Genomic DNA, 23,764 nt, shown 5'->3' with positions numbered 1-23,764 from the left:
TGCCTCACCATCGATTCTTATAAAACCTTCCCTATTCGGAATGACTAAAACAGATCTCCACTGTTCACAGCCAGCACCCAGCATCGCATGCTCCTCTGGGTTCAGTGATTTCTCTCGGTGTCCAAAACCAGTTTTAGTCTTCTTTGACTAGAGAGGTGATTTTCCCTTTCCATTAGTGAATACATGAGAACCTTGAAAAATAAATTCCATACTAGAAAGCAAAGAATATATGGTTATGATAGATTTTATTTTTTAAAAGCTAGTCTTTACTGAGCCTTTGCTATGTGCTGAGTATTGTGTCAAACAAACACATCTGTAATTCACTCCATCCTCATCATAGCCATCTGAAGTGGTGCCATCACTAACCCCACTTTGCAGGTGGAAAATTAAGGTGTGGAAGGATTTCAGTACCCTAGCCAGACACCAGCAGTTCTACGCTAGACCTGCACCCCACACTGTGTAGTAGTCCCACTCCAGTGTTTGGTGCATCTCTGGACATTAAAGTGGAGTTGTTCTTTGCCAGTGAGGTTGTGAGCTGACAGATGACTTATTTTCATGAGATTTCCTACCCTTAGAGCAGAACAGTAGTATCTGGCAGGCTTATTTAAGCACACAGCCAAAGTCCCAAACCCTACTAGCTGCCATATCGAGTTTTCTGGAACGTGAATCATTACATAATGATGAGTCTAGGATATGATTTCTTTTTTTTTTTTTTTTAGGTCCTTTTTTTTTTTTCCTCAGTGAGCAGAGTATGAGAAGTAACATCTATTGAGTATCCTGGGCAAGATTTTTACATACACTATTCCATTTAATCTTCCCCCAAACTCTGTGATATAAGTACCACTGTTCCAATTTCATTTGGTGACTTAAGATGAAAAGATGCAGTAACTGGTTCAAGGCCTCATAGCTAGTAAAAGTGAAGCTAAGTGTGCTCTTTGCCCTTAAAGGGGAAAGGGAAGAGAACGAGATGATGTAGGTAGATGAAAGAAGATGATGCAGGGCTCTGGAGTCAGCAGGACCACCTCAAATCCTTTCCTGGAATGAAACGTGCATAAATAACATTTATGAAAGAGCTTTTAAGAATGGTCACTGGCTAAAAGCAAAAGCAGCATTTGCTTGTTTGTGCCATGAATAACCCGATCACCAGCTATGTGTCAGACCCTGGGGGAGGGCCTAGATAAAGGGGTGAATATTACAGGCGCTACAAGACGGACCAGAAGGACCTGCAGTGATTCAACGGTGATCTACAGTACACTGTGATGAGGATTATTATAGGAAAGTATAGATTTGCACAGCAAGGGAACACAACCTAATTTAGGAGGCCAGGGAATGCTTCAAGAATGACATAGTATTTAAGGTGAAGTCAAAAAGAATAAATAGGAGTTTGAAAAAATATTTACATATCTCTTATAACATTGAATTTTTCAAATGTTGCACTAAAACAACAACACTAAGGGGCTGTGTAGGAAGATCAAAATGTTCCAAATGATTTGTAATAAGCATGTTATAAAGATCGCAACCTTCAGAATTCATAATTTTACTCTTGTTATAATAGAATAGGAAAGGTACATCAGAGATAAACCCAGATCTAAGATCCCAGATTGTGACTTTATGACTCATGGAAGATGTGGGGGTAATTTATTGTCTTCTAGCTGTCAAGTACTAGGCAGGGAGTATGAATCATTGAAAGGTCAATATAGTTTTTGAAGGGAATCCATCCAGACCACATCCAGGCCACACATCCTGGATCTAGCCAGGTGTATTTACCCAACCAAATCCTTTCTGCTTGGTGCCATTGAATGCCTTGCATGGCACTTCTTAACAAACAACTATTAGAAAAAGATGATGATTTCCTAGATATTTCCTATATTCAAAAGGGTTCTTTTTGGAGTCAGTATAATTTTAAACAAGGTTTGATCCCATTCCAGTATTCTTCAAAAGCTGTAACTTTTCTTGAGCACATTGTTGTTGTTTATACCAGAATAGCTTATACAATAGGAGTTTACAAATCTAATATACTTTTCTGTCTTTCTACCCTCATAAAGTCTGTGAATGATAATATTTTTAAAGTAAATTAATCCTGCCATACAATATCATGTGTATTGGGGGTTATTGCCACCAAATATGTCAGGAACTATTAAAACATAGTTTTGCTTTGCAATAGCTATTATAAGATTGAACAAGAGCACACAAGAAAGGCTGTTATTCTGAAGACATGCTTGGAACACCATGGTAAATGTAGTAAATAGAGCTAGAAAACATGAAACAAATTAGTTGCATTTAAAATATTTGTCTCCAGAGATGTAAAAAGCTGAAATTTCTCAAAAAAAAAAAAAAATCAAATCAAAGGTAGATGCAGCTAACCTAACGTGACTAGCAAAAACTGTTCTGTAAATATTCCACCATAATTCCATCATAACAAAATCCCCATTGAGTAAATAATAAAGGGTTCACTACCCCTTCTAAAGCAGAGAAACAAAAATGCTCTGGGCTGGCCATTCACACCAGATTTCAGTAAGGATCTCAGGTTGTGTATTTGACATAAGGGACACACAGAAATGTCATGAAGGTATTAGGACTCCTCTACCAAACCAAGTTATAAGGCTGGCCCAGATCCAAGGGAAAGGAAAATCGGATCTATGTTTTGATAGAAGAAGCTAAAAAGTCACATTTCAAAGGGCATGCCTTCAGGGAGTAGTGTAGGATTCTGTTCATGTTTGCAATTTAGATCACATAAGAATTGCCTTCAGACTAAAAGAATTTCAGTGGAATAGGTAGATATATTTATATATCTCACTAGGAAGGCCCATGAGAAATCATCTGAGTCATTGTTAATAACAAATACATGATCAAGAAGTCTCTGTAGATTTCTGCCAAAAGAACATGTCCACAGTTATTTTGGCAGAGATTAACCTAAACTCTTCATTACTGACACTAAAACCAGGTCCTGGGAGAGTGGTCCAGGAGGCTGATTGTTCATTACATAATCTTAGGAGATAGTTATAGGCTCATATCTACTGATTCTTGATCTCTGATCCTAAAGGGAAATAAAACAAAGCTCAATTAAAATTACCGAACTCACTAAGGTGACTGGGCTGTGGAAACAAATAGACCCAAATGGAAAATGATTCCAATATAATAAAAGTTTCTTCCTTGCCCAGTAAAACAGTCCACACAATGATTCAGGGACACAGGCTCCTCTCACGTGTGGCTCTGCTATTCCTAAGGCAGGTCATTCTATCAACAGAAAAGGGGACGAGAATGTGGAGGGGGTTCACATCCCTCTTGAAAGTCTTGGCCCAAAAGCAATACACAGCACTTCTCATATTCTATTGGTGAAAACTCATCAGTTGGTTATACCTAACTGTAAAGGATGATGGACTATGTACTCTACTGTACCTAGAAAGAAGAGGAAATGGATTTTGGGGGAATAGTTTGGAGTTTCTGCCACAGTGAGCCTTCTGATCATCAAATATTCTTTTCACATATATAGAACACATAGACCCCTTCACAAGGGAGACCACCCTAAGTCTCATCCAGTTACTGCTTCTAGCTCAAAGCCTGGCATTCCTGGGTGATGATCAGTCCTCCCTGTAAGATCAAGATGTAGTCCCTTGCAGTCTGACGCACTTATGAATAAAAATAAGGTTATCTCCCCTCGCCACTCCCCACAAACACACAGATAAAATATACAATGATAAAACTGGGCCAGGAGAAATGTAAAAACTGTAATTCAGGAAAGGCATGGATAGGAAGCATACAGCATTCACTGGTTCATTGCAACAATGAATTCATGCTGCGAAGGTATTTGTCAGTGAAGGAAGTTCTGTGATTAGACACTGGATCTCCATTCTGGGAGGAACTCTTGTTTCCATTGTTGTTTTGAGAGTTTCTTTTGGTTCATTTTCCTCCATGACCACATCGGGAGCAGCTTATCAGAGAGTATTGCCCTTTTTAGGGGTTATATGATATTGATAGCCTGCTTCCTATTCATGTGAGTTTGGAGGCCCATATATTACCTTAAGGTTTATGCAATCAAAGGATTTTGAGACTGGGATCAAGACTTATTTGATAATACACTTCTTTCAAGAATTTAGTAGACTTGTGGTCAGTTTACATATAGGCAGTTTCATGTGCTAGTATCAATACCTAAAATTATAGCATAGACATAGTTTTCAAACCTTGTTGATTTCTTGGGGCGCCTGGGTGGCTCAGTCAGTGTCTGCCTTCGGCTCAGGGTCCTGGGATGGAGCCCTGCGTTGGGCTTCCTGCTTGGCGGGGAGCCTGCTTCTCCCTCTCCTCCCCACTCCTCTCTGTCGCTATCTCTGTCTCCCTCAAATAAATAAATAAAATCTTTATTAAAAAAACACAAAACAACATTGTTGATTTATTTACTAAACCTTATGAAGGTAAGGATTCTATCTTGATTCGTCACTGTATACCCAGAACCCAGCACCTACCATTTACCTGTAGAAAAACAAAGTAGGAACAATTATTGGATATATAAAGTGTCTAATATGATAGCTCTGATAGAACTGGTCTCCAACAATGGTAACTATTAACATGAAGTGAGAAGCTCATTGAAGAGGAGACAGCAAACCAGGGGCTTACTTCTGGCTCTACCACTACACAGCTGGGTAATATTGTGCAAGTTATTTTCCTCATATTCTAAATTGTCCTTACATTGTTGTTGTTTTGCACTTTTATAATTCACTCCCAATCCTTACTTTTTTTTTTTTTGCACTTCTATCATTCATTCCTAACTCTTGATGGAGAAAAGGCGTAATCTTGAGAGCAAAGTGCCATAAGAAGCCCGTAGGCAGATCTATAGGGAAGTCTTCAAACTACAAGTGCTATAACCATAATAGGATTTGTTACAAGAAGCAGTTGCCATCCAGCCCCTGTGACCCATTAAACACAGGCTCCATCTGATGCCAAGAGATTTTGAGCAGGGCCTGTGGTAGGTGGTCAGTGGTTAATGTACCTTTGGAAATGCAGCACTGAACACACATTTTGAAATTTGGTTGTTTGTAATGATACACATGTCTAATATGAAATATTTAAGGTGAAGCTAGAGAGCTGTCCAGGTGTAGAGTAAGACCACTCTTTCAAAATGACTGTAGGCTGGTCATCCCAGCCCTGGCTGCCCATTAGGGTCACTTTGCGGGGCAAAGCGGGGGGAGGGCAGGCTTGTGTGAATACTGTGCTTGGACCCCACTTCCAGAGATTCTGATGTAAGTGCAATTTTGAAACTGCTTCAGTGCTTCTAATTGAGAACCACTGCTTTTGAAAGGGAAGTATATCATCGAGAGGCACTGTCTTTAGCACCTGCTACTAGAGGCAAGAAAGGTATCCTGCCTGCATTACAGCTTGTATAGATCATATTACTTGGATTAGTCATGGCCTTCCTTTTGGTCATATCTCTAGATGAGAGTTGTTTGCTTCATGAGGAGGGGAGGGATGGGCTGCAGGGGGTCAGCCGAAGCGAGGCTCTGTGACAGCCAGACTGTAACACTTGCCTATTCCTCGGCAGCACATCATGCTTGTCCAGCGTCAGATGTCTGTGATAGAAGAGGACTTGGAAGAGTTCCAGCTTGCTCTGAAGCACTATGTGGAGAGCGCTTCCTCCCAGAGTGGATGTTTGCGGTAAGCGCTCCTGCACGGTCCTTAGATGAAGGCGGGGTCTGGAAGACAGACAGTTGAGAATCCTCCTGTGTCGATCATTCCAGTGCTCTGGGTGATGCATTTTGCAGATTTTAACTGGGTATTTTCTCTTTTATCCTTGACGCTGTGTGGATTTGATCACTGGGGACACCAAGGGAAATAAAATGGTGAGAACAGTTTGAAGAGGGGAGTTTCATATCAACTGGCATCTCCCCTTTTGCATCCAGGCAGGCCCACACTGATTTAAAATCATCTCTGATAGATGAGCCCCAACTCCAGTGCATCTAGCTCTGATTGCTCCCTTGGTAGCATGCCCTGTAGCCTCATACTCATTTCAGCCATTATGAAATTGCACGATGTCTGAAGTCTTGATTGCAGACCTTGGTCATAAAAATAAATAAAGAACTCTTCCCATAGCCACCCCAGCTCAGGCTTCAATTATCTTAGGCTACTAAAATTTATGAACTATTCCTCATTTTCAGTTTCTCCACTCCAAGTGGTCCAATAAACAGCTACTAGAATAATTTTACAGAAACAATTATAGAGTTCCCTTCATCAGGAACTGCAGTAACTCTGAGTGTCTTAACCAAATGCTAGATATTTCTTTGACCCTACGTTTATCCTACTCGAAAGTACACAGCACTGCTACCATTGGTTCTCTCTACCTGAGCGTCAGCAGTGCCTGGCTGCCCATTGTCTTTTCAGCATAACCTGGGCCTTCGACCTGGGCACTCTCCTCCCCAGAAATGTATGCCCAGCCGGTAGGTTTCTGCCAAGCCCATGTTCTGCCTCAAGTTCAAAGCCCAGCCCCAAACTCACCTGCTTCTGGAAAACTACAGCCAAATCTATCCCTACCTTGGGATTTGTTTAAACTGTATTTCATAATGCTCTTTGAATATTGCTTTAGCACATGTGTGCATACACACACACGGAGGAATGCATACTTTATGTCTTTGAGTGCCTTGGTGTTACTCCCGGTAATTATATTGTACTTATACTCCAGCAGAATAGCTCCCCAGTTAAGAAGTCTGGCTCTGGAGTTAAACATGGGATTGTATTCATTTCGTGATTTAGGGAAAGATCCTTACAGGCTCTAAGCCTCAGTTCCTCATTAAGATGGCTGTGGGGATTAACTGAGTGTTCAGCACCCCGAGGCCCAGAAAACATGAGCAGGGTTACGATCCCTTCATCATCTGGCTGGCTGACCTCTGACCTACTCTTTAGAGTTGCAGGGGACTTGCTCAGTGTTGTTACTGTCTGACCGCTCACAATCTTCCCGTCATGCCTTTGTGAATGCTGAGTTTGCTTTGTTGTTGTTATTCTTCACAACAAACTCAGAACAGCTCAAATCGAAACCATTTTAGCCGTTTTAGTTCAGTGACGTAGGGATCTCCCAAAATGTGAGCATATGTAGTTTTAAAAGCCTCCTCATCTGAAACTGAAATTGAATGATTGGAAAATGCAAAAAGAGTGTGCGTGCGTGCGTGTGGTATACACCATCCACAGTAGGAACTGCAGAAAATAGAGCACAGAACTAACCGAAGAAGTGGGGACATAAGGAAGATAAAGTCTGGTTTGGTGTATCATGATCTCCGGGAATGGATTAGACTTTTTTTACATTTATAAATAGGGCACACAGTTTGATTATTTCTTAAGGTTCAGAGATAGTGCTTTAATGTGTGCCGGGAAAAGGGCCCGAAGCTCTGCAACCAGGGTCATGGGGTGATGGAAGCAGCAGTGGGGAGAGCAGCTGAGGAGACAGATCTGTGCTACCGGACTGTTCTCTCAGCAGCCACGGAAAATTGCTCCCTGGGCTCCAGCTGTGAAGTACAGGGAGGGAGAGAATCCTCTTCCAGTGAGATAAGTTGAGACTCTCAGTCTCTCCTTTTCCTTTGCAAGACTGGTTTGTTTTTTAAGGACTCTTCATTCACTGCTTGCTGATTTTTCAACTGATTTCTTTCTTTTGTTAGAATTATCAAAAAGTAGACTTTATCAGATGGAATGAGCATCAGAGAATCAGTCCACATGGCTGGAAACCATGTGAAACACCCATTATGCTGGCCTGCCTGTCTAAATTCAGTTCATCAAATCCAGTTTTCTTCTCTCTCAATTGATGAGCAATCGAATGGGCCATTCATGTTGTTAGTCATGCACTATCGCCTTGTGCTTGCCTGATGAAATAAAACTCAGAATGATCAGTTTTGCAGTTTCTTCACCTCCCCTAATGTCAGGCTCAGCTTCACCATAGCTAGACCTAGGAAATGCTGCCATAAAACAAAGTAGAAATTAAGGATGTATGACTAGGCAGTTAGTATCCATTTTCTTATTTGATCTTCACTGCAATCATCTGAAGTGTGTATCACGTCCGCTGAAGGAGGGAATAAGCCCAGATGCGTTAAACATCTTGCCCCAGCGTGTCTGACCCCAAAACCCACATTTAATCCTTCTTGCCAGTACTTGGTCATCCTTGAATTAAAGTTTTCTGGACTTTCTGTGGTTAACCAGGGGTAGAATGGACAAGATCCCGCCTCTTCCAATTATAAGGTCAGGCAACTGAATTAGAGAGGCTTTTGCCCGGAAGGTATTTGACCACCACACTCAGAGGTTTAGAGGCTGACTGAGTCCTTGTTAGAGTATTCATCAGTTGAGTTTCAAAATAAGTTGTTAGTGGAAAAGCCAAGTAAATCGTGTGACCCATTTCTCACACACACACACACACACACACACATACATACACACAAACACTGAAGATCTTTTTGCTTATTTATTTTAAAGATTTTTTTGAGAGAGAAAGAGCAAGTGGGAGGGGCAGAGGGAGAGAATCTTCAGGTAGACTCTCTGCTGAGCATGGAGCCCTACGTGGGGCTCAGTCTCACGACCTGACCCGTGAGATCATGACCTGAGCTGAGAACAAGAGTTGGATGCTTGACTGACTGAGCCAGCCAGGTGCCCCTCGTTTTGCTTATTTTGTAATCATGACAGCTTATTAATCCCTATGGGGAGGTAGCAATTGAATATATGTGATATACACAGTGTATTCTTAGAACATGCTGGATGCCAGAAAAAGTGAGAAAAGGTTCTGCTTTCAAGGATCTTAGAATCCAGTTGGGAAAATGGGTTACTCATTCATAGCCTAAAATTTCACGGCTGTTAAATAGAATAAGATGATTTCGGAAGTCACCCTTAGATATGAATTCTAGAATTCGTATGTGTCCTAAACTCTATGTCTCTATGTCAAGGGCCTAGGGAACATGAATGTAGAATTATAAGACTTGACCCAAACTGAACATAAAAAAAAAAAACTTAACCCTGAGACTTTGCCATGGCCAAAGAAAGATCTTTAAGAACAAATGATACCCTGTGGCATATTGACCATGAATAAGTTATCAGCATTTTTATGCAGGTGAAATAAATTGGTGGCTGGAGCTTGGTGTGGAGAAATGGGGCAGGACCCTTCCTCCTGTTGTGCCTTTTCTCCAGTGGCTAGGTTCTGTGAGTTAAAGTAGGGCATGAGGGGAAAGGAGGAAGCCAAGAGGGAGAGAGTCTTATGTAACTTCTCTTCAACCCCAGCTGTTCCTGAGCCATATCCTTTCCCCCTGGAAGCTATTTCACTGCCTTTTTCCAGCTGCTGGGAATATTTAAAGTTTCCTAGGGCTCAGGGTGAAGCTCTTAGTGACTACATCCAGGGACAGCTTAGCCAAAGAATTCTGGCTTCTGCCATTGAGTGGTAAGTGTCACAGGAAGCCTAAACACAACGAGGAGGAAGACTGAAGCACATTAGCAACAGCTCAGAAATGTTCTATGTAATTCTAAGTTTGTAGATAATTGAAAGCTAATCATTCAAGCTCTAAGCCTTTTCAACAGAAATATTGTGGACAGAATTTTTTCATAATTAACCTTAGTGTCATCATTTCATACGTATCGTTATCTGTATTGTACGGTCTTAAATAGCAATGTCCTGAAATGTCATTGCTATGTATTGATTAGTTGCACTCTTAACTGAAAGCACCCAGTCTGCAGAACATTTCTGATTAGCATTTTCACCCATGTCCCTTTGAGTCAAAATCTTTCAAAATGCTTTCGGTTCTGCCATCTGGCTCTTCACTAGATGGCCTATAGTCGAGAAGAAAGGGAAGGGAGCAATACCAACAGGCCCTCCTCTTATGTCTGAGCCTCAGGATGCAAGCATTTCCCAGAAGCCCTTGCTTCCCAGCAGACATTTCTTGGTATCTCATTGGCCCAGCTCAAGTCACATGGCCGTTCTTGACTCCAGGGGAGATGAGGAAACCAGTATCCAACAGAAAAGAGTGAGATGTCTCAGTCCAGTGCTGACTGGTACATTGGATAATACTGTGAACTCAATAGTGGCAGGGTTCTGTTAAGAAAGAGATGAGAGTAATAGTTGGGGCAACAGACAGTGTCTGCTGTATCACTCCCAGAGTCACTGTGAAGGTGACTAAATTCCTTAATCCATGTAGAGTGCTTAGACCAGGGTCTGGAACAGAGCAATACGTGTTAACAACTATCACCATCGCTTTTAGTGCGTATAATAATATAACAATTATCATCATTATTATTGGCTTGCTGCTTTACATTGTTTTCACAGATACGTCTTTTTCCTTCAGTTTTTTTTTTTTTTTTCTGGTCTTGTTTTCTCTCCAGTTCCTTTTACTTCTGTCATGCTCCCCAGCTTTGACACCATTTAAGACTTAGCCTTTGTAACTACTCATTCCATGGAAGTGCCACTTTCTTCTGGGCTGTTGAGCTAACAGCTGACTAAAAACACAAAATTTGCCAAGAACTGGGCTAAGCACTCTACATGCAACACTTTAATCCTCCCTGTACTGTTATTATCACCATTTTACAGGTGAAGAAACTGAGGTAAGTAATGGGCCCAGAGTGACAAAGCTACAAAGTTGTAGAGAAGGGTAGGCCTGCTGCTCTGTACTTCAGACCACTGCCCCGATCACACTGATGCTTCCTTCAGTCCTTTAAAAGCTTGAGAATGATGCTGAAATTTTTTTAATTTTTTACAGTTTTATGGATGTCCAGGAAAATGGGAGGTCCAGATCGCAAGATAAATTGGTTTTTAATGTAATAAGTAATATAAATGAATCAGGTTAGAGCAGGCGGTTCTTGAAGAGCTTAAAATGCTAAGCTGGGTATTTTAAACTTTATCCTAAAAAAACAGTCATGGGTTGAAATTTGTCCAGTACATTGTCAAATTATGTTTGGAGATTACAAACTCTTTGAGAGTATTGTGGAAGCTATAGATTTTTCTTTCCAGAAAAAAAAAATATGCACATCAATTTGCAGCGCATTTCCGGGATTTCCAGGAAACACCCCCCCACCCCCACTCATTCATGAACTCCTAGAATTAGAAAATCCCTGATTTCACTTTCTATCCAATTCCTTTGATTCTCTTATAAATTATTCCCTGAAAGTCTGAAATTGAGCCAGCAACATTTGCTACATCATACCTTAATTAAGCAAGCTAGATAAACAACTATGAAAAACTTTATTTACAGGCAAAGAGCTAAAGGAAAAAAGTATTAAAATTTCTGTGTGTAGTTACCACCACCTGCTGGTCACACTTAGGTAAATCCTAAACTACATTTAGCTTGACTTTTACACTGATACATTCTTTATTCTCTTAAATCAATATCCTTGCTGTTAGTTTATACTCTTATTTTGGTTTCCAATCTGAATATAAAACTTTAGACTGAACAAGCTGGACTTAGGGAATGTATTTTTTTACTTTTAATTCCAGTACTCATGGAATTTCTTTCTCTGAAATAATTTGCTTAGCATTATACTCTCTAAATCCATCCATGTTGTTGCAATGGCAAGATTCTATTCTTTTTATGGCTGAATAGTATTACATTGTGTGAGTGTAAATAATGTTGCAATAAACATAGGGGTGCACATATCATTTCGAATTAGTGTTTTTTGTATTCTTTGTGTAAATACCCAGTAGTGGAATTACTGGGTCATATGGTAATTCTATTTGGAATTTTTTGAGGAACCTCAAACTCTTTCCCACAGTGGCTGCATCTGTTTGCATACCCACGAACAGTGCACAAGGGTTCCTTTTTTCTCCACATCCTCGCCAACTCTTGTTTGTTATGTTTTTTATTTTAGCCATTCTCACAGGTGTGAGGTAATATCTCATTGTGGTTTTGATTAGCATTTCCCTGAGGATTAGTGATGTTGAGCATCTCTTCATGTGTCTGTTGGCCATCTGGATGTCTTCTTTGGAGAAAGTTCATGTTCATGTCTTCCGCCCGTTTTTAATTAGATTTGTAGGGTTTTTGTGTTGAGTTGTATAAGTTTTTTATGTGTTTTGGATACTAACCCTTTATCGGAGATGTCATTTTAGTTATCTTTTCCCATTCCATAGGCTGCCTCTTTGTTGATTGTTTGCTCTGCAGAAGCTATTTATTTTGATTTGGTCCTAATTTTACTTTTGTTTCCCTTGCCTCAGGAGACATATCTAGAAAAATGTTGCTAAGGCTGATGTCAGAGAACTTATTGCCTGTGCTCTCTTCTAGGATTTTTATGGTTAGAGGTCTCACATTTAGATCATTAATCCATTTTATTTTTTGTGTATGGTGTAAGAAAGTGGTCCAATTTGCGTGTGGCTGTCCAGTTTTCCCAGTACCATTTTTTGAAAAGATTGTCTTTTTCCCAATGCATATTCTTGCCTCCTTTAATTAATTGACCATATACTCATGGTGGGTTTCTTTCTGGGTTGTCTGTGCTGCCCCATTGATCTGTGTGTGTATTTTCGTGCCAGGACCATATTGCTTTGACTCTGACAGGTTTGTAGTATAACTTGAAATCTGGGATTGTGATGCCTCCAGCTTTGCTTTTTTCAAGATTGCTTTGGCTATTCAGAGTCTTTTGTGGTTGCATATAAATTTAGGATTATTTGTTCTAGCTCTGTGAAAAATGCTATTGGTCTTTTGACAGGGATTGCATTAAATCTGTAGATTGCTTCAGGTAGTAGTGGCCATTTTAACAATATTGGTGTTCCCAGTCCATGAGCATGGAACATCTTCCCATTTGTTTGCGCCTTCAGTTTCTTTCGTCAGTGTTTTATAGTTTTCATAGTACAGGTCTTTCACCTCCTTGGTTAAGTTTACTCCTATGTATTTTACTTTTGATGTAAATGGGATTGGTTTCTAAATTTTTCTTTTTGCTACTTCATTATTAGTGTATAGAAATGCAACAGATTTCTCTCTATTGATTTTCTATCCTGTGGTGACCTTACTAAATTCAGTTATCACTTCTAGCAGTTTTTTGGTGGAGTCTTTAGGGTTTTCTATATATAGTATCATGTCATCTGCAAATAGTAAAAGTCTTACTCCTTCCTTACTATTTGGATGCTTTTTATTCCTTTTTTGTTGTCTGATTGCTGTAATTAGGACTTTCAGTACTATTATGTTGAATAAAAGTGGTGAAAGTGGACATCCTTGACTTATTCCTGATCTTAGGGGGAAAGCTCTCAGTTTTTCCCTATTGAGCATGATGTTCACTGTGAGTTTTTCATATATGTCGAGGTATGTTCCCTCTAAACCTACTTTGTTGAGAGTTTTTATCATGAATGGGTTCTGTCCTTTGTCAAATGCTTTTTCTACATTTATTGAAATGATTATATAAAGTTTTTATCCTTTTTCTTAGTGATGTGGTGTATTCACATTGATTGGTTTGTGAAATTTTGAACCATCCTTGCATCCAAGGAATAAATCCCACTTGATTGTGGTGAATGATTTTTTTTAATATATTGTTGGGTTCGGTTTGTTAATATTTTGTTGAATTTTGTATCTTTGTTCTTCAGAGATATTGGCTTGTAGTTCTCTTTTCTCTTTTATTGTAGTATCTTTATCTGGTTTTGGTATCAGGGTAATACTGGCTTTATAGAAGGAATTTGGAAGCTTTGCCTCCTCTTCTATATTTTTGGAATAGTTTGAGAAGAATAGGTATTCGCTCTTCCTTAAATGTTTGGTAGAATTCACCTGTGAAGCTATCTGGTCCTGGACTTTTGTTTGTTGGAGTTTTTTGATTACTGATGCAATTTCATTGCTAGTAATCAGTCTGTTTAAATTTTCTGTTTCTTTCTTCTTCAGTTTTGGGAAGTTCTGTTTCTAGGAATTTATCAATTTGTCCTAGTTGTCTAATATGTTGGCATATAATTGCTCATAATACCCTCTTAATTATTTGTATTTCTGTGGTATTGGTTGTTATTTCTCCTCTTTCATTTCTGATTTTATTTGGGTCCTCTCTCTCTCTCTCTCTCCCTTTCTTTCTCTCTCTTTCTCTGATGAGTTCTGGGTAAAGTTTATCAATTTTGTTGATCTTTTCAAAGACCCAGCTCCTAGTTTCATTGATATGTTGTATTGATTTTTTTTTTTTTAGTTTCTATTTTGTTTACTTCTACTTTAATCTTTAATATTTCCTTCCTTCTACTGGTTTGGGGTTTTGTTTATTCTTTTTCTAGCTCTTTTAGGAGACTTTTCTTCTTGAGGTAGGCCTATATTGCTATAAACCTCCGTCTTAGAACCATTTTTGCTGTATCCAAAAGACTTGGACCATTGCATTTTCATTTTCATTTGTTTCCATGTACTTTTAAAGTTCCTCTTCGATTTTGTGGTTGACCCACTGATTGTTAGTAGCATGTTATTAAATCTCCATGTATTTGTGCTCTTTCCAGATTTATTCTTATGGTTGATTTCTAGTTTCATAGCATTCTGTTCAAAAAAGATGAATGATATGAAATCAGTCTTTTTGAATTCATTGAGGCTAATTTTGCGACCTAACATGTGATCTATTCTGGAGAATGTTCCATGTGCCCTTGAAAAGAATGTGTATTCTGCTGTTTTAGGATGGACTGTTCTGAATATATCTCTTGGATTCTTCTGGTCCAGTGTGTCATTCAAAGGCACTGTTTCCTTATTTTTTTCCTATTTGGATGATCCATTCATTGATGTAAGTGGGGTGTTAAAGTCCCCTACTATTACTGTATTACTCTTGATTACTTCACATTTGTTAATCACTGCTTTATGTATGTGGGTGCTCCCATGTTGGGTACATAAATGTTTACAATTGTTATATCTCCTTGTTGGATTATTCCCTTTATGATTATGTGGTGTCCTTGTCTTTTTTATAATTTTCATTTTAAATTCTATTTTGCCAGATGTAAGTATTCCTACCTCAGCTTTCTTTTCATGTCCATTTGCATGATAAATGTTTTTCCATCCCTTTACTTTCAATATGCATGTGTCTTTAGGTCTGAAATGCTTCTCTTGTAGGCAACCTGTAGATGGGTCTGGATTTTTTATCCATTCTGTCACCCTGTGTCTTTTGATTGGAGCATTTAATCCATTTACTTTCAAAGTAATTATTAATAGATACAAACTTGCTGACATTTTGTTACTTGTTTTATGGTCATTTTTGTAGATTTTCTTGTTCTTCTCTTGCTCTTTTGTTGTGATTAGTTGGCTTTCTTTGGTGATATACTTGGATTCCTTTCTTTATATTTTTTGCGTATCTATTATTGGTTTTTTATTTGTGGCTATTCAGTTTGCATATAACATCTTCTGCATCTAGCACTCTATGTTGATGGTTGCTTCGGTATGAACTCATTCTTTACTCCTCTACCCCCAAATTTTAGGTATATGGTGCCATGCTTTACAACCTTTTGTGAGTCTCTTGACCAGTTTTTACATATGTACTTAATTTTACTCTTTTGTGCTTCTTACTTTTCTTACTCCTACTTATGGTCTTTGCTTTCCACTCAGAGAGTCCCCTTTAACATTTCTTGTCAGGCTGGCTTAATGGTGATGAATTTAGCTTTTATCAGGGAAACTCTTTCTCTCTCCTTCTATTCTGAATGATAGCCTTGCTGGATAGAGTATTCTTGGCTGCAGATTCTTTTGTTTTCAGCACTTTGAATGTATCGCACCACTCCTTTCCAGCCTGTAATCTTTTTGCTAAAAAATCAGCTCATAGCTTTGTGTGGTCTCCCTTATATATGTTTTCTTTCTTTCCTGCTGCTTTTAAATTCTCTCTCACTACTTTTTGCCATTTTAATTATTATGTGTCATGGTGTGGACCTTCTTGGGTTGATTTCATTAGGGTCTTTCTGTGCTTTTTGGATCTGGATATCTGTTTCCTTCCCTAGAATCAGGGTTATTATTTATTCAAATAAATTTTCTGCCCTGTTTTCCCTCTCTTCTACTTCTGGGATCCCTATAATGTGAATGTTAGTACACTTGATGGTGTTGTTGAGATCCCTAAGTCTATTTTCATTTTGTATTATTTTTTTCTTTCTCCTGTTCAGCTTGATGGCTTTCCATTACTGTCCTCCCAAGTCACTGACCTGTTTTTCTGCTTCCTCTAGTCTCCTTATTCCATCTACTATATTTTTATTTCATTTATTGAGTTCATTTCTAATTATTTTTTTGTTTTCTGTCTCACTGTTAAGGGTCTCACTGATGTCTTCCACTCTTTTCTCATACCAAGTGAGTATCCTTATGATCAGTATTTTACATTCTCCATCAGGCATATTACTTATCTCCATTTCAGTTAGGCCTCTTGCTGTGATTTTGTCCTGTTTTTCCATTTGGGATGTGTTCCTCTGTCTCTTCATGTCTGTTTCTGTGTATTAGGAAAGTCAGCTCTGTCTCCTGCTCCTGAATGTAGTGGCCTTATGAAGAAGAGGTCCTGTAGTGCCCTCCAGTGCAGTGTCCCTTGTTCACCCGAACCTGGCACTTCAAGGGTGTCTCCTGTGTGTGTTTTGTGCACCCTGCTATTGTGACTGACTGAGCCACTTTTTCCTTTAGTCCAGTCATCAGCAATGGCTCTTTTAGCCTGTTGTCAGCAGTAGTCTGGTCCCTGTGCTGTTAGTGAGCCAGTTTTGGGCCGCCTTGGGCTTGAGTTGAGTCAGACCAGACGTTTGCCAGAAATATAGTAGCACTGAACGCAGGGCACTTTCACTGTTTTGTCTCCTGGGAAGTTTTTGTTCATTGTTGAGCAGGGCTTGCAGTCAGACCAGACGTCTGTCCTCAGCCCACTGCTGGGGCTGTAGTTGGACTGGTGTGTATGTGGTTATCTCCCCCTTTCCCAGGGGCAGGCGTCACCTTGGAGTGGTGCTGGCCTCTCAGAGCTGCTTGTACACAGCCAAGCTTATGGCTCTGCTTTGGATAGGCTCCGGCCAAGAGCATCTAGGAGGGGGCAGATCTGCCGAACAGGGGCTGGTTGCGTGGTGTTAGCAAGGTTTGTCCTGGTCTGCTGTGGGAAGGACCTGCAGCCACCAGAACCAAGACAGGCCAAGTTGGAGAGGGCAGATCCGCCTAAGTGCAGGGATGCAGGGTGGCTGGGGCTGGGCAGGATGCACAGTATTAGCAAGTCATGTAGGGATTGTCCATGCTGCTCTGGTTCCCACAGGTGGCTGTGTATTTATACTGGGGATCAGGGGAGGGAAATGGCACCTGCCTGTTCCTGTGTTCCTGCAGAAGTCTGCCAATGATCCCTGCCCCTCCAGCACATGCCCTGAAATTAGTAAACAAGTATATTCCAGGCATTTTTTTCAAACTGCTGCTTCTATGCTGTATCTTCATGGAGCTGTTTGTTGTGCTCTTTAAGGGTAGGGATTCAGTTTCTCTGAATCCCTCCAGGCTCTCCCAGAGCCAACCCTGCTGATTTTTTACATTCTAAGTTTTAAGACCCACTGGTGTTAAGAACTCACGAAATTTGGCCCTTCTGATTTTCAAAGCCAAATTCATCTTCCCCTTGCAGGCTTCCCACTGTGAAGGTCTGTTTCTCTCTCCTCCTACCCCCATGTGTCCCTCCCCTCTGCCGGCAGTCCAACAGTCCCTATAGCTCCCAACAGTTAGATGTGGTCTCCTCTCTACATTTAGCTATGGAGAATCTGTTCTGCCAGTCTATGGGTCATTTTCTGAGTTACTTATACTGAGGTGGCTGTTATCTAGTTCTGTCTGTGGGACAAGGTGAATTTGGGGTCCTCATACTCCACCATCTTCCCTGGAAGTCCCTGGAATTAATTTTTTAAAGGCATCTTTGTATTTGTCTCCCATTCTCCCTTAAATTTATAAATCTGTCCCCTTCTCCTTTCTACCTTAATTTGGATCTTTGTCATCACTCACCTAAGCGATTTCACTACCTTTCTAGCTTTTCTTCTTGTGTTGTATTGACTATTCTCCATGGGAAACCTCACACCACCATCGGAAGGATCTTTTAAAATCCACCTCTAACCCTGATACCTCCCTGTTTTAAATCCTTCCGTGGTTCTTTATTGCTCCAGGATTAAATCCAGCCTTCACCCCAATGTCTTTTCAGCACACCCCCAATCCAACTCCTCCAAAACACATAGCCTTTTTGCCACTCTCAGGCTGGTCAGAGAATTGCAAGGAACAAATCTGCCCTAAATTGGAAAAGCACACAAAGAAAAAAACTACAATTATGGCTAGAATGTGGACTCTCCAAGTTGGAGAGAAAACTGAGAGGTATGTGTGTGAGAGAGAGAGAATGAACCATGGGCACTGGCAAACCAGAAGCCTTACAGCAGTCAATCCAAGGAGAGATAAGGCCAGGAATTTGGGGAAAGAGCTATGGAGGCAGACAGGATTCAAAGAGCTGCACTTGAGGGCAGGGGCAGTGGCATGCACTTGACATTTTTTGGAACCGTAACACAACAGATACTCAATCTTTTGAATGAATGAAATTTTACAGAAGTTGTATTTGCGATGTCCATAATATACTGAGATGATTTTCATGATGCCAAACCAGAAAATTAAAAAATTATGTCAAACAATACAGACCTATTGAACTAATCAATTCTTCACAAAACTTTCATTTTCATGCAGGCACCATAGGTGTTTCCCATATGAATATGTAAGTTTGTTTCATACCACATACAGAGATGATTAGAAAAGTTAGTTTTCTCCTTCGGGCGCCTGTGTGGCTGTCGATTAAGCATCCAACTCTTGATTTCAGCTCAGGTCATGATCTCAGGGTCATGAGATCAAGTCCCATGTAGGGCTCCTTGCTCAACGTGAACCGTGCTTGAGATTCTCTCCCTCCACTCGATCTTGCTCGCACTCTAAAATAACCAAAATCTTTTTTAAAAAAGAAAAATTAGTTTGCTTCTTGTCTTTAATTTCCTGTGGCTACTTACTCTTTTTCTTTTCCATTTCAGTATTTCCATACAGAAGCTTTCCAATGAATCTCGGTACATAATTTATGAGTTTTGGGAGAACAGCAGTGTGTGGAATAGGTGAGTAATAACAGGCTTTTTGGGGGGGCAGGGAGAGGGAAATATACATAATGTTTTTAGAACTTGTAGGAAAAGCTCTATTCCTTTTACCTCACCTTAAAATCTGTCCCATTTGTTTGTTTTCCTAAATCCCACCCTTTTAGGAATTTATCTCATGGATTAGAAACCACTTTCTTCTTAAAGCACAAATACTTTTGGTAATGATCCTACTTTAAGTATAACCATTTTACTGATGCTTTCAACTAAGAGTTAGATATGGGTCCTGGGTGTCTGAAGTGTCAGGAGGGTGGGTGGACAAAGGACACAGAAAAGGAAGGATGAGAAAATAATTTTACTTTCTAATTTTTCATAAATTCTGTGGTATTTTACTTTACAGTAAAACTATATATAATGGTTAAGACCATTGTAGCTTAATTTTTCTAAATGTCTTTAAACTGCAAAAAAAGGAAATTAAAGACACTGGAAACGATAAAAAAACCAACTTCTCTTGGTAACTATTCTGCAGTATATAATGTGTATCAAATCATGTTGTACAAGTAATAGAATACCTGGGAATTTAGTTATACATATTTCACCTATAAGTTTTTTTTCTGTGACTATTTTAAAACTATAATACATAATGACACCAATAGATTTTCAAACACAGAAGGGAGCTTTAAAGGCCACTTACTCAATTTTGTACTCCAGGCCTACACTTTAAGAGAGATGATCTTTTTCCCCTAGGAAGAGAAAATCTATAGTCTCTCTCCTTAGCTATCCTATTTTTTTCATCATCCAGACAGCCAATATATTCTTTCTTCTTTTTAAACGTCTTTCTGTAATTAAAGTCTTTCTCCTTTTGTTCTGTTTTCCATGGGAATTAATGTTCTTCTGTTTTTAAAAGTCTTTAATACGAAATTTTTTTCTGATGACAATTGTTAAATAACCATAAAAAGAAGTCTATATTCAGACACTTAATCCAAATCATCCAAAACCTTGCCATCTTGACTGAATTCAAACTCTGTTGCACTCTACTTAAAAAGATTGTAATAAAAGTGTACAACCTTAACCTATAATTATTTATACAGCCACCTGCAGACGAATTATAGCAAGACATTCCAAAGAAGCAACGTGGATTTCTTGGAAACTCCAGAACTCACATCTACTATGCTAGTTCCTGGTAATTACCCTGGTTTCAGTGCTTCTGTATGCTTTTGTATTGTCTTTTGCTTTTTAAAAGATAGTATTTTCTTACCCCCAAACTTGATCAGTGGCGCTGTCTTTATTAGATCTTAAAATCTAAAAGTGGGGGGAAGAAATAAGAGATCTATATATTCTATTGTCTTTACTCCTTAGTTGATCCTGTTTGTATTCCTGACTATATTAAACCTAATATTAGTCATTTTCTTGTCATATTCAGTAACCTGACAAACCTGGAGTCAAATCATGACATTTCCAAAACAATTATTCAAATGCTTTAACATACTATAATTTAGTATTTGAAATGTGTGACCTATAGACTGCAGATTAGAATTATGCTGGAAATATTTTAATAGCTGTTAAAATATTATTTGTAATTGGAAAGCAGAATGGAAAGAAATTTGAAATGAAATTGTCTAAGAAGTCTGGCCTGGCCAAGGCTTAAGATAATTGAGAACCAAAATTAATTTGTTCATCTACCCTTCCAGTCACCAATTAAATATATTTAATGAGTGTTTTATGTGCTAGGTACTGGGGATACTGGGGTGCTTACTAGTGCTGAGTTCCAATTTTGAATAAACATTATGTCGGGAGCTAGAGAGAATGCAAAGTAAAAATTTAGTCCCTTCCCATAAAATGCTTTCTGTTCAGTAGGAAAGACAAATGCTTGCAGAAAAAAAAACAAGCTCAGGGCATAACATAGTAGTTACCGCTGGTCATAATATGCATGTGAATTTAGAGAACGGTTTGCTTCTTTAAGGTTTTTAAAAAGAGATGACTCTGGAGCTGGAACTTAAAATGTGAGTTGGGCAAATAAAGATGGAGGAAGCTTTGCTAGAAGTAAATTGTAGACATGAACAAATGCAAGAAATGTTAAATGTTCTTGGCTCATTGGTGCAAAGGTAAGACTTAGGCATAGGGCCTATCCTATATATGGTACCTGTAGAGAGAGAAGAGTGTAGGAAATGAGGTTGAAAATACAATGAGTTAAAACTTAGTAATAAGGAATCATTAAAGGTTTTTGAGAGGGGTAGTGAATGCTCTAATCAGTAGTAATTGGCAGGAGGGAGAAAGGTATCATGGAGAGGTGAGAGACTGGTCAGGTAGGGCAATAATCTAGGCCAGGAAAAAGAAGGCACCTGAACCAGGAGCTACCCAGAGAGTTCCCTTGCCAATACAGTTTTCAGGAGTTAACCACAGCAAGTTGATATTTGAAGCCTGGATTTAGTGAGAAAGGGTATAGGTCAGAACAAAATACCTGACAGAAGCCTAGGAAAATGCCTTTATTTAAAAGGGAGGGAAAAGCCTCCTTTATTAAGGAGACAGAGGGGAACCACTCAGAGGTGGAGAATCAGAGTAGTAGATAAGCAAGGAAACCAAAAGAGAAATAACCGTGCAATGCACAGTGCTTGTCAGGGGCCTGTGTAGTGGGGTTGGACTGAAGAGAATGGGACTGAAAACTGGATTTGACAAGAGGTCACTGTTCAAGAGAACAGTTTTAATACAGTGGTAGGAATTTAAAAATTGGGGTAGATTTAATGGAAAGTGAAAAGATAAATTCTGGAATTGAAGGTAGGTGAGATGGGGGAGATCAGGTGTGAATGCTTTCCAGTCAGCAGACCTATCATCTCTGCCTGAGCTTTAGGTACTTACTCTAGCTCTTAAGGACAGGATTGTGGACTTGCAAAATTTCTCTTGCTGAATATCTCTGATTTAATCCTCAAATAAGGAAGCCATTAACATGGCTGAAATTTTTCTATTATTCTTTCTCTCTCACAGCATTTCCTAATTTAGAGAGAAAAGTTGGGCACAAATAATATTGGATCAGTTCTTATTCTCAGAACCCAAATTCAATGCAGTTTAATGCTTTTGTTACCCTAATTTTCTTATCACATCTAATTTCAAAAGTGACCACTGAAATTTGGAAGAACGAAAAGACAAGACAGGTTTGATTTCTAACAGTTTTTTAAATCTCAAGATTTTTAACATCTATTTGGGGCATCCTATTTTTTTTTTAATGTGAAAGTTTTATAAATTGCAACAGCAGACACACCTCTCTGCACAAACAGCTGGAATTAGCTTATAAATATTAAAGTTTTAATGGCCATATGACTTCTAATATTTTTAGTAACCAGTCTTACGAGTTTTGTTATATGAAGGCTAAAATAAAAACAAAAGCATTTCAGCTGCACATATTTAGACCTAAAATAAAAACCTGAAAAAAAATACCTATTATACAGAGATGGGTAGGTTTGTATTTTTAATTTAACTCACAAATTATGATTTCTGATAAGATTGTTTTTATTAAGTTTCTAAGTGGTTTACCTAAGAAACATCTTAAGAAATATATTCCTATGGACTCTCAAATATCAAAATCATTCAAATGAGACATAATGGAGTACAGCCAAACAGGCTCACTAGCCATCATAAAACCCCCAGGCCAAAATATGAAGAATTCGGTCTGTGGAGCAGAATATCCCTTGGCAAATGAGAAAGGCCTTGGCTATGAGAAAAGAAGATACACCAGAAAGTTAAGATCCTATTGCCAACCAGTATATCTCAAATAGATTTGCAAACAAATTTCAATCCTTTCCATTTGTCTGTTTCTCACAGCATTCTACCAGTCTTACTTCTTTGCCACAGATTTGTCTTTGGGATATTTATATTCACTAGGGAAAACATTTTCAATTTTACAATATATACTAAAAAATATTTAAAACACATCCACGTGCTTATACCCAATTTTTCTGAAATTGTTATGTAAAAGTATCTTACATTCCCAAACTGCTGCCAGTACTGGGTAGATAAAAACAACATGATTTCATCTTCAGGGCATTTATAATCTCATTACCAAGATAAGCTCCATTCATACCTAACAAACAGACTATGACCAAGTGCCAAAAGATCTGGTACAAATACTGCATAGGAAGAGTTCAATCTTGGTTCAAACAGGAAATAGTGACTAACTTGAAAGATAATTATGCAGACTAAAGGTGAGAGAAAATAGTCTCTTTAAGAATGATTACACCTTGAACTAACTTACCCTGACAATTATTTTCATTTAATAATAGTTGTTTTTCTCTTTTCAGCTTCATGGTGGATCCTGAACAACTAGATGTTCCTAGACATTTTCTTTATGGTTCCAAGTGCAAAACAAGTATTCTTATCTAAAATGTGAATTAGAAAATTCTCTGCAGTTACTAATCTACTCTATACTTTTAATATATTAAAGATGTGCACTCTTCTAAAATGTCTTCTATATCTTTCATGTGAAGTTTAGCTAAATTTTTGAAGTTCACTACTCTCAATTTTTGCTGTTTTGCTACATTGTAACCTAAAACCCTTTAGTGGCAAAATCCTAATATGTGAAAAAAAGTACACATAAAGGAAAAAAATTGTGAAAAAGAAATGATAAAAAATAATCGAAGTGGAAACTTTTAGAGTATCACTGCATAGGATATAGCTTTTGTAGATTTGTCATAAACTATCAAGGTTAAATCAGTGTTTTGTCATTTTTAAGTAACTGATTTTCTGTGAATGAAGTTTATTCTTTGGTAGTGCTCACTCCATTCCCAACTCATGATCTTATGAGTATTCACTTTACTGAAAAAGCTAATATGTGAC

At 38.7% G+C, this 23,764-nt stretch overlaps 1 protein-coding gene across 1 annotated transcript in view; it reads left to right on the top strand.

Moving 5' to 3' along the window:
* The window catches only part of NECAB1 (N-terminal EF-hand calcium binding protein 1), a 184,967-nt gene extending 161,655 nt beyond the window's left edge, over positions 1 to 23,312 (top strand). Inside the window, exons 10-13 of the mRNA XM_028112479.1 lie at positions 5,534 to 5,646; positions 18,884 to 18,961; positions 20,029 to 20,120; positions 23,230 to 23,312. Coding sequence (XP_027968280.1) covers positions 5,534 to 5,646; positions 18,884 to 18,961; positions 20,029 to 20,120; positions 23,230 to 23,255 — 309 coding nt within the window. The 3' untranslated portion in view covers positions 23,256 to 23,312. The remainder of the gene's footprint in view (positions 1 to 5,533; positions 5,647 to 18,883; positions 18,962 to 20,028; positions 20,121 to 23,229) is intronic.
* Positions 23,313 to 23,764: the final 452 nt, after the last annotated feature.

The sequence above is a fragment of the Eumetopias jubatus genome, unplaced genomic scaffold (genome assembly GCF_037043125.1).
Source record: "Eumetopias jubatus isolate StellerSeaLion01/CBP00866 unplaced genomic scaffold, mEumJub1_p1.0 scaffold_4, whole genome shotgun sequence".
Taxonomy (NCBI): domain Eukaryota; kingdom Metazoa; phylum Chordata; class Mammalia; order Carnivora; family Otariidae; genus Eumetopias; species Eumetopias jubatus.
The sequence above is the reverse complement of the archived record's forward strand: the minus strand, read 5'-3'. Positions and strand labels throughout refer to the sequence as shown.